This window comes from Ursus maritimus, unplaced genomic scaffold (genome assembly GCF_017311325.1).
Source record: "Ursus maritimus isolate PB19 unplaced genomic scaffold, ASM1731132v1 scaffold_9, whole genome shotgun sequence".
NCBI classification, from domain to species: domain Eukaryota; kingdom Metazoa; phylum Chordata; class Mammalia; order Carnivora; family Ursidae; genus Ursus; species Ursus maritimus.
Genome location: NW_024427107.1, coordinates 78,850,509 through 78,867,025, shown reverse-complemented (window position 1 = coordinate 78,867,025; position 16,517 = coordinate 78,850,509). Strand labels below are relative to the sequence as shown.

The window sequence follows — 16,517 nt, the reverse complement described above, 5'->3', positions numbered from 1 at the left end:
CTGTCCCTGCGCTGCTCCCTTCTCACCCAGTTGGCCAGCTCCTTCCTGCTCCTGTTTGGACCCCACTTGAGCTCCTTCCTCTGGGGGGCTGCCAGACCCGCCCGGTCTGGGGCTCTAGCCATGCCTCCCAGGTCTCTGCACTCTCCTGTTGGAGCCCTCATCACGGGACATTCTGGCTGACGCCCAGCCAAAGTCCACGTCCCTGAGACCAGGACCAGGCCTGTCTTGTTCACGCTGGACACAGTGCCTGGTGCGCTGTGGGTCCACAGGGCGTATCTGTGGAGTTGAGCCTAGGCCTCCCGGAAGCCTGCCTGGGCTCCTCGTAGCCCCCCTAGGACGACATGGTGACTCTGGGGCCGCCCTCCAGACATCTCAGGAGAGTGCTGGGTCCCTGCGTGGGTCGTCCACTCAGGCAGATGCCCCTGCAGCTCACCACTCTTGTTTCTAGACTCCTCTTTCTGGATGATGATCTCACTGGAATCTTACAAATGAAGCTTTAATATTTTAAGATGATACCTATCTGAAGTTTGGAGGATAAATGAGTCCTACATGGTTGTTTGAGATAAGAGAGTCGTCCCTTCTTCCTCTCCCCGCAGTTAGCTGCTTCTGACCCTACCGGTGTCTGGATGGCGGGTCTCTCTTCTCGATAATGTGCTCCGTCACTGCTGCTGCATGGTTTCCAGTGGGTTGGCATTATCGACTTGCAAGATGAGGATTGATGTGTGCTTTCATGCCTGTGCTTGGCACACACACACATGTGCTCGAGCACACATGCGTGAACATGCATATAGACACATGCTGGAGCACACGTGCATGCTGGTATACCCACATGCGTGCTCACGCACACACACATAAACACACATGCACACCCATGCTCAAACATGCGCACACTTGGGCACACGTGCATGTGACACTAGCAGACACGAATACACATGCACACACAGACTCGAACACGCGCACACTTGAGCACACATACAACCTGGAACACAAGTGCACGTGACACTAGCACACATGAACACGCGTGCACACCCATGCTCGAACAAGCGCACACTTGAGCACACATACACGCTGGAGCACACGTGCATGTGACACTAGCAGACACGAATACACATGCACACCCATGCTCGAACACGTGCACACTTGAGCACACATACACGCTGGAGCACACGTGCATGTGACGCTAGCACACATGAACATGCACGCACACACGAACATGCACGCACACACAGGCTTGAGCATACACGTACGCACATGCTGGAGCAGGCACACACATGCACACGCACCGTCCCTCCCTCCCCGGTGCCGCTCTGGGCTGCATCCCGCTGTAGGCAGGCAGATGAGGCTTTTCCTAACTGCAGTTGCTGCTGGGGGGTGGGGGGGCGCTGAACCTCACGGTGAACCAGGATCATCCTCATTTCCTGCTCACCATGTTTCCCTGGAGCCTGGTCGTGTTCAGATGCTGCGGTCTTCCCTTTCTTCCTGAGGAAGTCTCTCTGGAACCTTCTGCCGCCCAGTCAGCTGGCCACCCTCCCGGCGCCGGCACAGCATCTGCCCCAGGCCTCTCTCCCTTCTCCTTGGGATCCTTCACCTTGCTCCTACCGCAGGCGGTCACACCTGCCTGTTTTCCTGGATTAGGTGAGCTGGATGGAGCGTGGCCTTATGTCCTCTCTCGGGAGGGGCAGGGAAGGGCCCGATTCCTATCTGGAAGTGTCTTCTGTGCCGCATGGGGCCACCGTGGTTTCGGGTTCTGTCCTCGTGGCCCGTGCGCCCCTGAGGGCAGGCCCCGTCTGGCTGCACTGCATGGCGTTCCGCTTGGTGGCCTCCAGTTCTGGGTTGCACATCCCCTTCTCTGGGTGTCCTCTGTCCCCACGATTGCTGTCCCTCGGATGTGGGTTGGTCCTGGCCTCTGCTCCTGTTCGTCTTTCCTTCTGCTTGCTCGGTGGGAGCACCCTTCCCTTCCACCGAGCTCTGTACTTCCGCGCCTGCCGTGCCCTCTCTCAGCGGCTTGGTGTTCTCTGGGTACCTACAGCAGCCTGTGGGGTGTTGGGACAGCACCTCCTGTCTCTGGGGTTGGTAGCGAGGGACCAGGTGACCTGGATTCGCCCTCGGAGAGGCCGTGCAGTGAGATCATAGGCACTGGGGTCGACCTGCTGGATCCCAAACCCTTCTCTGCTGGCGGACAGCCACGTGGCCTTGGGTGCCTTACCCCTCGTTTGCGCCTCAGTGTCCTCATCTGCCACGTGAGGCGATAGTGGGGCCACCTTACAGGTCTTCGTGAGGACGGCCTGCTCTGTGGGCCCCCTCCGACCCCAGGAACTTGGGCCTGCTTCTCGCCGCCTTGAGCTCACTTGGGTCACCGTCCTGCCCTCTCACGTAGGCTTCCGTACAGCCGAGGTGAGCCATGGCTGCGAGGTACTGAGAGTCCAGCCTGGCCTGTTGGGAGTGCTGCACGAGCCAGGCCAGTGTCGTTAGGATGTGGCCGATCAGGCAGACGCTGGGCGAGTCCGTGTGCGCTCACAGTGGCCCCTGTGCAGACACCCAGAAAACTGATGACCCTGGAGGGCCCCAGGGGGCACTTGTCAGGCTGGAGGTGTCCCCACTGCTGTCCTGGCGCCGCGGTTCCCCCAGGGAGCAGGTCGGGTGGGCGGGATGCCGAACCACCCCCAGCAGGGATGGTTGGTGTTGTGCTCAGGTGCTGAGACAGGTGGTTGTGTTCTGAGTGCCTGCCGTCAGTGTGTGTCACCCGCGCCACACGGCCGGCCTGGGGGCAGGTCCTCTCATTACCCTGGTTTTGCAGACGAGGACACTGAGGCTGGGGATGGTGGGTGTCTCGTCCAAGCTCCGTAGGGACCAAGCATCGAGGTGGTTTCAGCCCCGGCAGCCTGCCCCCTGCCCTCTTGCCATCTTGTCTGGCTCAGAAGGACTGAGCTAGAGCTAGAGAGGGGGCAGGTGGCGCAAGCCCCGGGGTTCGCAGCTCGGCGGGGGTGGGCTTATACAGGGGTGCGGGGGCTCTGGTTGGGACCACTGCCGTTTTTGAGAGGTTATTCCCAGTGCCTGTCCCCTCATGGGGACGGTGGGACAAGAGCGCACTTTGGAGGGGCTCGGTGGGGCCCCCACCCTGGGGTCGGGAGGAGCCCAGCTGAGCTGAGATGTGGGCATGGGGCCGCCTGGGGTGAGGATGAAGTGGAGCCAGGCTGGTGGGCGGGGTGGGCACAGGCCTGAGTCTACCCTGAATCTGGGCACTAACTCCTCTCCTCCCTCCCAACCTGGTTTTTGTCTCCTCCAGCTCTGTGGGAAGACAGTGGCCCTGCTCTCTGTAAGAAGATGTCCTACGGATCTATCGCTGGCAGTGGCGGCCTGGGGAGCCATGGCCCTTTCGGGGGACCCTCCAGACAAGGCTATCAGCCCCTAGGTAATGACAGTGGCTTGCAGTGCTGGCGGGTGGTGGGAGGTGGCAGTGGGCAGGCCTCTGCTTTCGTGATGGTAGCCAGGGGTAGGCGGGTTCTCTTTGACCCATGTTGCCTGTGGCCAGGGGTGAGTGACACTGGCCTTGGTGGGGGCGGAGTTGTTGGTGTTGGACTTTGAGAGGCTGCCCTGTGGTGGGAACAGACCTGGTGTCTGTAGTCAGTCTGGCACCAGGCTGGCACTCAGCAGGTGCACTGAACTGGTCTAGAGGTGCCTGGGGGTGCTTGGCCCGTGGCAGAGTGGATGGATGGTCTGGTTTGGTCCTAATGACAATGTGGTGTAGGCGTTATTTTTGCAAATATAGAGGGGGAAACTGAGGCTGGGCAGGGTCGGGGGCTGCTATGCAACTGGTACAGGGCAGAGCAGGGATCCCCTTACAGTACTTCTGAGTCACTTCCCCTTTCCCAGGACGCCCTTGCCCTGAGGGCTGTGTTTTGGGCTTCCTTGCTGTTCTGTCCGGTTTTGCTGACATGGGTCTGTGTCCCCACACCATACCTTGCTGGCTTTGCATGTCTCGGAACTTTGTGGAACTGTGGGATTTGTCTTATCTGCCATTTGCTGGTTTGGCTTCTGAGTCCCTGCTGCTGCAAGTCGCTGTTCCCTTCTGTTTTCCTGCCGTGTGGCTGTGTGGCACCCGTGCTGGTCCTCGTGTGAGGGCCAGTGAGCGTGTCTGTTTTGGGGCCTGTCGCCCGGCAGTGCAGGGGAGCTGTTGGCACTGTCTGGGCTGCCCTTGGCGCCTCGGCCTCGTCAGCGTGAGTGGGGCCAGGGGCGGATGCTGAACGTTTGCAGTCTGGGGGCGGGGCGTGCTCTCTCTGGGTTTCGTTTACGTTTCTCTGGCGACCGATGGGATGGACCAGTTTCTGCTCCAGCGGACTCTCTTTATTTTTCTTTAGACTTTGCTATCTTCTTACTGACTTGCAAGGTTTGTGTATTCCGGAAGTGAAACCCTTGTCCGCTGGCTCTGTGCGTCTTCGTCCAGTCGGGGCCTGCGTTTCGGTTGGCACCTGCTGGGGAGTGTGAGTCCGCAGCGAGCTGAGCTCTCCGTGGTAGCTCGCTTGAGCGCGCAGGTCTCTTCTGTCCTGTGTGCGTTCTGTCTGGCGCGATGAATCCTAGCACGGGGTGGTACTGGCGCCACATTTTCTCTCCTCCGAAGCTGATGTGACTGTAGTTCATCTCTAAGCCGTCCGTCACCGGGGTTCGATCTTTGTTTATGGGGTGGGGCGCAGGGAGGGCAGAGAGCTGCCCTGCATTTCTCTCTCCGAACCATGCGTTGTCCTGGGACTGTTACTGAAAATGCTGTCCCCTTCCTACAGACCCGCAGAGCCAGAGCTCTGCAATAAATGATTCTGTGTAGGTCCTCTTGGTCAGTTTGCTCTTCCTGTGCCAAATTCCCCCTTAATTTTCAGAGTTACGGTTTTTGATGTTTTTCACGACAAGCTGCTCTACTTGCTTTCCCTCAGAAGTGTCTTGGGTGTTTTTGGCCCTTTGTTCTCGAACATACATTTTATTTATTTATTTATTTATTTATTTATTTATTTATTTATTTTAAATTTATTTATTTGACAGAGACAGCCAGCGAGAGAGGGAACACAAGCAGGGGGAGTGGGAGAGGAAGAAGCAGGCTCATAGCGGAGGAGCCTGATGCGGGGCTGGATCCCAGAACGCTGGGATCATGCCCTGAGCCGAAGGCAGACGCTTAACGACTGCGCCACCCAGGTGCCCCTTGAACATACATTTTAGAATCCCCTTGTCAGGCTTGGCGTTTTGGCTGCAGCTGCCACACATCCAGTGCATTAATGTGGCGAGAACTGGCATCTTTACCGTTCGTGGGCTCCCAGTCCATGAGCATATGCGTCTTCCTATTTCTCGGATCTTCTTTCATGTTTTTCAGTAAAGTTGTGTAACTTTCATTACAAAGATCTTACATATCGTTCATTAAGTTTGTTTTAACAAAAAAAAAACCCATTTTCTGCATAGAAGAACTACCACTCTGAGTATTACGCGTGCCAAATCTTTGTGGCTGGTACACGTACACAACAATTGGTTTTTTAAAAGAAGCAGAGTCCAGAGATTTTAATTTTTAAATGCCTCATTTTAAAACTTTCTAAACATAGACAATTTCAAACATAGAGAAGTAAACACGATAACGTAACGTGCCCCAGTGCTGCCCACGCCAGCTCATCAGGAGTCTGCTGTGGCCGGCCCAGCCCCTGGTGACCTTGGGCTGCCGTCGTGTCATTCCGCGGTGAGTCCCAGATGCAGCGTGAGTCCCAGACGCAGTATGCCTCCCGCACTGACACGTCCCTGTGCCTCTGCAATGCAGGGACTCTGTTTGCGTGGACCAGAGTGCGCTAGAGTGCTGGTCAGATGCAGTGCGCCCTGGCATCTAGACCACTGGGCGGCTCCGCGGTGTGCAGCAGGGCCGTGGGAAGACCCATATGCGGCAGTTGACTGACAGGCCTTTCAGGTCTCTCTGAACCTTGAGCTTCTCCATCGTTTTGGTTTGTCTGTTTTTCTCTCCAAGTTTATTTCTTGAAGGAACCACGGTTTTCCTAGGGAGTGTAATTGATTTTTGCCCACTGACTTTATATCATGCCATTTTGCTAAACTCCTATTACTGTAATAATTTGTGGGATCTTAGGTTTTCTGTTTGGATTATATCATTTGTACATAGCGACATTTTTTTCCTTTTTTCTCCTGTCCGTCCATTCTTCTTTCCACCTTCCTGAGCTGGTCGGAGCCTCTCTGATGCTGAGTGACATGGTGCTTATATTCTATGTGACTTTATGGAAGAATAGGACTACACGTTCCTTAAGTGTGCCTGGGATTTTGCTGTAAAAACGTCTGGGCCTCGTGCTTCCTTGGTGGAGTGCCTCTTGACTAGCAGTTCACTTCTCTGTCATACAAACCGTCCAGGCGCTCTATTTCTTCTTGGGTCAGTTTTGCTAATTTGTGTTTTCTGAGACCTACATCTGCTTCACTTAAATGTTCGAATTTATTGAAATGAAATGTGGACAGTAGCCACCGGTTGTCAATGGGGCATCGCTGTGGTGTGGCCGAGGGCCTGGCCGGGTTCTGCCCGCCCTGCTCTGCCCCTGCCCGACCATAGGCTGTCGCGAAAGCTGAGGGCTGCACGGGGCCTACCATCGTGGTGGCCTCTGTCTTACTAATGGTCACGGTATCAGCATCACATCTTCTTTTTTTATTTCTAATAGAGTTCATTTGTACTTTCCCTGTTTTCTTTCATAATCAGTATTGACTGAGGCTTGTCAATTTTTTAAGTCTCCCTAAAGAACTGACTTCTGACTTTCTTGATACTGTCTACTGTATTGACTTCCACTCATACTTTTATCATTTTCTTCCCTCTCTCTTTGAGTTGATGCTGTTTTACTTTTCTAACTCCTAAGTTGGATGCTTATGTCATTCGTATTCACTTTTTATTCTTTTGTAGTAAAAAGACTTGAGATCATAAGTGTCCAGATGGTCAGTGTTAGTCGAATATCAGACATTCAGAAGTGTGCAGTGTTTTTAAATTAAAGTTCAGTTGTGTTCAGTTCTTATTTCCATTATTATATCTTCTTTGACTCAGGAATTTTTTTGTTTTTTAAAATTTTTTTATTATTTCTTTTCCCCCAGGATTTATTTAGAATAAATTGTTCATTGTTTCCAAACGTATGTATTTTTTCCCTAGTTGTTTCTTAAAAATGAAGTCTGCTTACTTGTGTTTTTGTCAGGAGAGGACCTACATTGTCCTGATTTGTTGACCGTCGTTGGGGCCTGGTGCTGCTGGTTCCTTACCCGCTCCTCTGCGGGGTGACGTGGGGAGGCTCCGGGGAGGGGCCAGCGCCCTGGGCAGGATGTTGGGGCCAGGCGGAGACCCCTGTCTGTGCAGGAGCCGCCGCGACCACCTGGGACCTGCTGTGCACCGAGCAGTGCAGGGTTCGTGGGATCCTGTGGGTAATTATGTGGGGCTCGGGGTGGTCTCTTCATGGTAGAACCATAGCAAAAACACAGCGAAAAGCCAACTGGCAGATTATTAACACATAAAGAACCCACATAAATCAAAGGAAAACCTGAAAATCTTCCTACAAGTGGGCCAGCCCTGTGAAGAGGTTGGAGACACGGCTGAGCCTCACCGCAGCCCAGAGAGACGGGCTTGAAGGTGGCAGTGCGCTGGCACTGCTGGGCCGCGGTGGAGCTGGCTCGCTCCAGAGGAGAGGGCGTGGCTGCTCCTGGACCCCGACGCCTTCCCGCTCCTGGCCTGGCTCTCCCTCTTCCTGAATCGCCAGGACGTCATCGGGTGTGGACGTCATCAGGGCGCGGGCATCGTCGGGGTGCGGGCGTCGTTGGGGCGTGGGCAGGGGTGCTGGCTGCAGTGTGGTTGTGCACAGAGAATGCGGAAGCGCCATCACCACCTCGCTGGGGGAGGCGGCTGTGATGTGGGCATTAGCTTGAGCTGTCAGAGGTCGCTGGGTGACCTCCCCACACGTCCTCATGTGGTGACAGGTGCGCTGAATGCAGTAAAGCAAAGCCATGTCCAGAGTCTTCTAATCGTGCAAGACCCCCACCTCTGTGGTCACAGCATTCACCTCTGGGTGCTGTGGTTGCAAACGATCTTTATCATTTCTTTATAATTGTCTGTGTTTGAACTTTTCCCCCAATTGTGTGTATTCTAATAATCAGAAACATTGCCTCAGGCCCCCCTCAAAGTTCAAGGGTCATGTGATTCTGGAGGGTGGACCAGACCGGCCCCTTCACAGGTGTCTGGACCATGCGGAGTCTCCAGGAGGAGGTGGGCAGGGACTGGACTTCTGTGACCAGGTGGAAATGTGGGCGGTGACGTGGGCCTTCAGCCGGGCCCCTCGCCTCATTCCTCACAGGAGGGACTCTGGGGGCTCCAAAGCCGATGGTGACCCCCGTTGCCAGGTACCTGGACAGCTGTGCCTCTTCCTTACACTGGCCTGAGCAAGTCGCTGGGCCTGGGGAACGTGTGCCTGCAGGAGAGCCTGGCGCAGCTGTCTGGAGAGAGGACCTGGCTCCCCACCCAGCCCTTCGGGAGGAGGGGAAGTGACAGGGCACCTGGAGGCTCGTGGTCAGACCCTCAGACCCACAGAGATGCCTGAATGTGGGGCCTCGGGCATGGCCTCTCTCTCACGTGCTGTGACTGTCCAGGGCCGTGTCTGCCTCCCCAGACGTCTGGCAGAGTTCTTGAGGTCTGAGTTGGGAGCGTGCTTTACTGTAGCTGTCTGTGGCGTGGGAACCTCCATCCCCAACTAAGCCAGCCGGCCGCCCTGCCCTTCTCCATCCTTCCTGGAGGGTGGGGGCTCTGTGAGTGAGGGGGGGGTGGAGCCTCCCCCGAGGCTGGCTGGGAGCCCCGTGGGCTGCCCCTGTGCTTGGGTCCTTGCTGCCTGGAGGCGAGGATGGCCGAGATGACCTTTTGAGGCCTCTCCCACCCCGCTTGGGGCCCAAGGGGAATCGCTCGGGGCAGTCCTTCTGTCCCTGTCATGCTGGGCTGCAGTGTCCCCCCTCCACCCCCCCAGAGGGACGCGGAGTATGAGCTGAACAGATGTCCTTTGCTGTTCCTCCTCTGGGGAGATGCGAGTCCAGGGCCTTTTCCAAGAAGGAGCTGCCCTTCAGGAGCTGGGTGCTGGGACTGTGTCCCCTGGGTTTCAGGGCAGCTGTGGGCGTGCTCAGACGGGTCAGCCATCATCTCCTAGAGCTTGCTCCTTGGAAACTGTCCTTCCAAAGAGCTCCAGAGAGAACGAGGTCACACAGATGGCCCAGGGCCATGGACGGAAAGGCCCATCTTTCCGAGATGGTAAGACGTTTTTATGAGGTGTATCTTAGGGTTGACAGATTCGGCGGAACGTGTCTAGGATGTGTTTTTGAGTAAATGAGAATGATCGAGGAGAAAATGAAGTGTCGTCTCCGGGCGTCCAGCCCCATGCGGGGCCTGTCCAGGGCGGGTATGGGGAGGAGGCCGCACAGGTGCCCGGCACCGGTCCTCCTCAGCCCTGCGACCGAGCGTCAGGAAGGGCGGGCTTTTACTTATTTTTCACTCCCAATATGGCACGGAACAACGTTTTTATAAACAGAATGATCCCATGCTCGGGTGTTGTGGTGGCTTCGAATTGTCATCGACATCCCTAAGTCCTTACTCTCCAGCTTTGTATGTCATTTGTCGCTGACGGGTAACACCTGTCGAAGGCCTGGCCTGGTCTGTGGGCCACACCTGAAGGCCCTGCTCTAGGAGATTTCATCCTTGTCTGGGATCACCTTTTAGAATAATCGTGATTTAAAGAGGTCTTCAGGGGCGCCAGCGGTTAAGCGTCTGCCTTTGGCTCAGGGCGTGGTCCCGGGGTCCTGGGATCGAGCCCCACAGCAGGCTCCTCCGCTATGAGCCTGCTTCTTCCTCTCCCACTCCCCCTGCTTGTGTTCCTTCTCTCGCTGGCTGTCTCTATCTCTGTCAAATAAATAAAAGCTTTAAAAAAAAATAAATAAAGAGGTCTTCAGCCAAAGTGGCTGTTGCTCAGGGTGTGGCAGTCTGGGAGGGCTTCTTGGAAGAGATGGGCCTGAATGGAGCTTCTTGGCATGGATGCTGGGAGGGCTCAGGGCACCTGCTCTCCCGTGTGGGGCCTAGCTCTGCCAGCAGCACCCTGAGCTGCTCTGTGGGCAGGCTGGGTGTAACTGTGATGTCCCTTGCTGTCTGTAGAGTGCGCTAAATGTTGGACCGAGTACGGAATCCGCCATTTCCCCTGCCCGTCGCCAGACAGCCGCCCGCAGGACCCCTGTGTGGGCAAGGACGGGGAAGGTGATCTGGGGTCGGCGGGCACGTCCAGAGGCCTGAGGGCCAGGAAGCGAGGTATTTCCGCTAGGGTGCTGGGTCTGGGGGGGACCTGGGAAAGGCCACCCAGAGGTGCCGGGTGCCGAGGAGGGAGGGCCAGCAGGCGGGAGCTGGGCGTGGCAGCCGGGGGTGCCCAGGCAGCGCTGAGCTGGGGGCAAGCTGCAGCATGGACTGTGGGTGGTCTGGACCCTCACCCCCACTAGCCTCCCCTTCCCCACTGGCGGCAGGTGGCGCGGCAGGAGGACTGTCGTGTGATGACCAGTGCTTGTCAGGGCCCTGTGGGCTCCAGGGAGGAGGCTCAGGCCTGTGGGACGAATTCACGCGGCCCCTTCACTCCAGAGCCTGGCTTCTCCTTGTAGGGTGAGCTGGTGAGGGAGCGTCGGGGTCCTTGGCATGTGCGTTAGTGAGGGGAGGGGATGTGGGCCTCTGTAGAGGGAGCCTTCCGGCTGATAGGGACCTGGGGGGAGACAGCGCTCCCCGGGGGGCTCACACATCCTTCTGCCCCCAGGGGCTCTCAGTGCTGGGGGCTCACTCTCTCCTTGCGTCTGGGAAACGCGTGGTCTCATGGGGGAGCTGCCTCTTCTGCCCTTACAGCTGGTCCCCCTGCGCTCGGTAGGCACAGCCTGGCTGCTGACAAAGCTCCCAGGTGGGCAGAGGCCCGGAGACTTGGCCCTGTGTGCCCGCCCAGCTCAGGGACCCCTGTGAGCTGAGGAGTGGGAGGCTGCGGGGCACAGAGGGGCAGGGGGGGTGCTACAGGTGGGCCGCCTGGCTGCCCTCCTGCTCCTGTCATCCACTTGCTGGGCTCGGACTTGGACGCAGGCCTCTGGACACCATGCGGGGAGGGGGGTGGTAGCTGGGAGCCCGCAGCAGTGTCCTGAAGCCGAAGCCAAAGAGGAGGCGCCCCGCTAGCCGGTGTCACAGCTGCCACCCCCCCTGGCCCAGGGCCTTAAACACCCACCTTTTGGTGCCTTTCCAGGGCCAGGGGTCGCCCCTGAAGCCAGTGGGACGCCGGAGCCCACCTCACCACCTACTGCCGGCCTGAGGAAGGACTCCGCTGGTGGGGCCCATGGCCGGCTGGCGGGGCCCAGTGCCACGCGGGCCAAGAAGAGGAAGCCCAACTTCTGTCCGCAGGAGACGGAGGTCCTGGTGTCCAAGGTCAGCAAGCACCACCAGCTGCTGTTTGGCACAGGGCTGCTGAAGGCCGAGCCAGCCCGCAGGTACCGCGTGTGGAGCCGCATCCTGCAGGCCGTGAACGCCCTGGGCTACTGCCGCCGTGACATCGTGGACCTCAAGCACAAGTGGCGGGACCTGCGTGCCCTTGTGCGGCGCAAGCTGGGTGATCTCCAGCGTGTGGCCCACGGCCCCAGTGGGCCCCAGGCCCTGGCCCTCACGCCCGTGGAGCAAGCGGTGGCCAAGACCTTCTCCTGCCAGGCCCTGTCGTCCGAGGACTTCGGCCCGGAGCCGCTCCGAGGTGAGTCCCTTGCCCCAGCTGGCTGGCGGGCAGGAAGCAGAGACCCACCTCGGGCTGCTCCTCGTCTTTCTGCCCCAGGGACCTCCTGCCACGCCCTCCTCCTCTTCCCCACCACCAGGGTCTTGGGGCAGTTCCTGCTCCTCCGTGCACGCGCTGTCCTGGCCACGCGGGGACAGAATTCTGAATATCCAGACGCTTCAGGTGGACTTGCCTCCCCTCTGCTTTGCCTCTGCCCTCGTGCCCTGCTGCGGAGCGGGGAGCTGGGCACGCCCGAGACGTGGCTCTCCTCTCAAGGACATCTGCTTCTGGCCTCTGGACCACGACCTACGGGAAGAAACGCGTTTTGCTTTGCGGTCCCACATACACACTCACACCTGAAATACAAGGTTTTCGAGACCATGGTTGCTCCGCGTTGTCCTCTACACCCTGACGTTTCTCTCTTTCACCCTCCCCCGCCATCCCTGCTTGTACCCTGTCTTCTAAATAAAGCGCTCCTGCTGGCTTTCTGGTTTTACTGTCTGGGCAGCAAAACTGTGGTCAGGAGCGCTGGGCTCTGCTGCTGGCCTAACATCCAGAACAGGCCTGAGTACGGGCTGGGCCTGCCCTGCGGCGTCAGGACGGGCAGGCGGACAGCTAGGGGGCAGGTCACCTGGCGTTCAAGCAGTCCTTCTGTGGGCCGGTTTCCAGGGGAGCGTTGCTGTGCGGGGTGTGACTTCTCATGTGGCACAGTGGGTCGGGGGTCGATGGTCAGCCCAGTGTCTGGGAGCTCAGCGGGGCGGGTCTCAGACAGGTGCCCATTGCGCGGACTTGCGCGGTCCCAGCGGTGGCACGCAGGGTGCAGAGCTGCACCGGGGCCACTGCAGCCCCCGCTGGGAGCTGGAGGAGGGTGCAGGCTGAGCCCAACACTGGCAGTTAGGGCCGGGAAGAAGGCGTGGGGTGGGGGTGTGGATCATTTGTGCCTGCTGCCTGTCATAGGCGGTTGCTGGAGGTAGGGTCTGAGGTCCATTTCTCAGTCATTACTAGTCTTTGACTTTGAAACAGGGGCAGAAAATACACTGTCAGAAACAAAGCAGAAGCAAGCACGTGTGTTTGCCTAGAGACCGGCACAGGCTGGGTCTCACGTCTGTGGTGCCAGCCGCACACATGACTTGGTGACGTCGTCTCCCCAGTGATGGGCAGGGCAGCGGTCTGGGCACCGCTGCCCTGGTGACCTGTGCTAGCTGGGACCCCTGAGCAGTGGGATCCCTGAGGCTGAGGGCCTCCTGCTCTGTAAAGGGGGGTGTGTAAGCCCCTGTGGGTTGCCATGCTCAGTGGGTAACTGGCCGTGCCCTGCCCAGTGGGCCTAGCAAAGCTCTGCCTCCCTTCGTTGGCTCCCATGTTCTTCCCGGACAGACCCTTACGCACGCTCGCCTCCCTCCTGCAAGCCCAGAGTGCTGCCCTACACCCGGACCTCGAGGCCACCTCTTCCCGCACAGCTGTCTGCCTCCCTGGTCCTGCTGATGTTGGTCCTGCCCACAACCCTGCTCTGGCCCCAGCTCCAGCCCCCGCTCTGCCTCGCGGCAGTCCACTCATCCCCTTCATGGGGAGCTAGTGCGTCCGGGGAAGGATGCACCCTCACCAGCTGGGGACCTGGCCGCGCACATTCCTCGCGGTCCCGCCCTTTGGCTTTCCAGCGCTCGAACCTGGGGGCGCTTGTCTCCCTGGAGCGCATGGAGGCAGGAGTGTGGCACCCTCGCAGCGCTGCTCTCTGCGGGCGCACATGGGCTCCCAGCTCCTGGCTTTCACGGTTTCATGATTGTTGTCCAGACGCTTCCTCTTCACGAGGCCCTGGAAGGTTAGCCTTTACAGAGTGACCTGCCGCAGCCTGGAGTTGTGGGGAGTGTTTGAGCACGCGTGGAAGGGTCCGCACTGCGGCCCAGGAGCGGGACGCCCTGCACCTGCCCGCACGTGGATCGGGTCGCACAGCCTTTCTTTGCCAGAGCACTTTGCAGGACTGTTGCTGTCCACAAGGAGAAACGGGAAATTCTGCCACAGGTCCCTGGATACTCTGGCGTTATCTATGCAGACATTACCAATCCATCGTGGCACGATTAGCCACATCACGGCCTGTAGCAGCCTTGGCTTTTTAGGCTGCCACCCTGGGGAGGGGCGCCTTTGCGGGGCAGGCTCCTGGCTGTTCCTCCTCCCCCACTGCCCACAGTGGGGTCATCCCCCTGGCATGCGGCGCTGCTGTCACCGCCCCCCGCCCCCGGCAGCAGCGCTGGCGCACTGGAGTACTGGGTTTTGCCCAGGCCTGTCTGCTTTGCGGCTGAGAGGTCCCCTGACTTCCCTTGGTCATCCTGCGTCCAGGGCTCTGTGTTGCCACTTGGCCTCTTCCTGCCCAGTCCGAGTCAATACTCCGGTCCTTCAGCCAGCTGCCTGTTGTACCTGGGAGACGCCGTGGTGGGGCAGAGCCCGGCGGAGCCCACTGTCCACCTGGCCCACGTGGTAGGGCAGGTGGGGGCAATACTTGATTCCAAGGGGGTCTCTGTGCTCCTGCTGCCCCCCCCCCCCCACGTTACTGGTGGGGCTGCTGCGACAGCTGCCTCTGGGCCCCGGAGAAATGAAGGGCAGGTGGCTGGAGCAGATGCAGAGCTGGGCCCCATGGCGGACGGAGGGCATTGCCGAGTGTGCACTGGAAGCCTCGGGTCCCCTTCCTGCAGCGGGCAGATAATGCCGCGCACCTGCACGGCAATGTTGGTGGAGCCAGTGACCTTGATTTGGTGGCTTGAGAGCATCCCGTTGTCTCTGCTCACGGTAGAAGCAGAGAACGAGGAGGACGACTCACAGAGAAAAGCCCAATAAGTTCTGCCGATTTTACTTGTTGATTTTTATTCCCCCTTGTGGGGGGCCTGGGACACGGCTTCATGGAGGTGAACTTACGAGGGATACAGTGCGTCCGTGTGTGGTTCGGCGAGGTGTGCCCAGGACACACCCCCAGCAGCTCCCCTGTGGTGGAGTTTAGCGAGGGGGCCCCCTCACCTTGTCCGCCCCGGCGCAGGGCAGCTGTTAGCTTGCTTTGTGTCGCCGTGGGGTAGGCGTCTGTGGGCTCGCGGGCACGTGGCCTCCTGTGTCGGGTCCGGTGGCTTGTCCTTCCGTTGCTCGGGAGTGGGCATCTCATAGTTTGTGTCTCGTCCGCCCCGACGGACAGTTCCGTGATTGCCAGCTTTTGGCTGAGTGAAGGTACTGGGAACGTGTAACATCTTTGCATTGGCAGACATCGTCACTCTTCTGGGGGTTGGATAGATAATGTCACTTTCTCCCAAACCACCAAACTGGTTTCCAAAGTGCCTGTCCCGCTCGGTTCCCATAGCAGCGCGTGGGCTTGCCCACGCTCCGCGTTCCCATCACCACGTGCTCTTGCCCTGGGTTTGAGTTCAGCCATCCCGTGGCGGTGCGGGCACGGGCGTCACTCCAGTGTCAAACCCGCCTGTCCCTGGTGATGACGTCCGTGTGCTCGTGGCCGCGTGTAGATCTCCTCTGCTGTGGTCCGCATTCACACTGGGCTTGGGCTGGCCCGCGTGGCTCGCGCCCATCCTGGCTTCTGGGTTCCGGGGCTGTCGGATAGCTGTGTTGCAAACCTTCTGTCAGGCTCTGCACTGCCTTTTCTTTTCTTGATGGGGTCTTTTTGAAGCTTTTTAGGTTTTGATATTATCAGTGTTTTCAAGTCTTCATATCCCACCTAAAAAGTTCTAGCCTACTATAAAGTCCCAGAATTATTGTTTTTTAAAGTTTTTTTTTAAAGATTTTATTTATTCATTTAAGAGAGAGCACGTGCACATGCAAGCAGGGGGAATGGCAGGCAGATGGGGAGGCAGACACCCCGCTGAGCAGGGAGTCCGACGCAGGACTCGATCCCAGGACCCTGGGATCATGACCCAAGCCGAAGGCAGACGCTAACCGACTGAGCCCCCCAGGCGCCCCTGTTTTCTGAAGTTTTATTTAGCTTTTGAGTGTAAGTGATACATGGGGAGTTGCTTTCGAGTTTTGTTGATTTGGGGTTGAGTTCAGGGGCTATCTAGTTGTCCATCACTGTTGTTTGAAAAGACTGGGTCACCTGGACGCTTCTGTCCAAAGCCTCTGGGAGGTCGCCTTGTCCCTGGCAATCTGGGTCTCCGCTTCCGCAATACCAAGCCGCCTTGTCTATCCTAACTATAAAGTAAGTCCCAACGCGGGTTGGGAATTATTTTCTCCTTCTCTGTTTTCTGAGAGAATTTGTATAGAATTGGTATTATTCTTCCCTTGAATATTTGGCAGAATTCACCAAAGAAGCCTCTGAGCTGGTGTTTTCATTGTGGGAAGATTTGAAACTACAGTTTCTTCATTGTTACAGTGTCACGTGTTGTATAGTGTTATATTGTAGGTTATGCGTTACGTGTTACATGTTACATGTCAGCATGTTACATGTTACGTGTTACATGTTAGCATGTTACAGTGCCACCCAGGCTTCTGCTTCTTCTTATATGATCTTCGATCTTTTGTGTTTTCAGGGAACTTACCCATTTCATCAAAGTTGTGAAATTTGCTGCCATGCTAGTGTCTGCATATTCCCTTAGTATTGTTTGAATGTCTGTAGGCAGTAAGCCTGCCTCCTTCATTTCCGACATTGCTAATTGTGTTTTCTCTATTTCGTACTTGACTCGTCTGACTGCAAGTCTATCAATTTTATCGATTGTTTCAAAGAACCAGATTTTGATT

General features: G+C 57.6%; 1 protein-coding gene across 12 annotated transcripts in view; it reads left to right on the top strand.

Moving 5' to 3' along the window:
• TSNARE1 (t-SNARE domain containing 1) overlaps positions 1-16,517 on the top strand; it is a 154,252-nt gene that overhangs the window by 34,411 nt on the left and 103,324 nt on the right. For 10 of the 12 annotated variants that reach the window (XM_040625638.1, XM_040625640.1, XM_040625635.1 and 7 more), the window contains exons 2-4: positions 3,287-3,412; positions 10,178-10,327; positions 11,286-11,780. In XM_040625638.1, coding sequence (XP_040481572.1) covers positions 3,287-3,412; positions 10,178-10,327; positions 11,286-11,780 — 771 coding nt within the window. Of the gene's footprint in view, positions 1-1,270; positions 1,636-3,286; positions 3,413-10,177; positions 10,328-11,285; positions 11,781-16,517 lie in introns of those variants that run through there. The other 2 variants (XM_040625631.1, XM_040625632.1) reach the window with 2 other exon arrangements.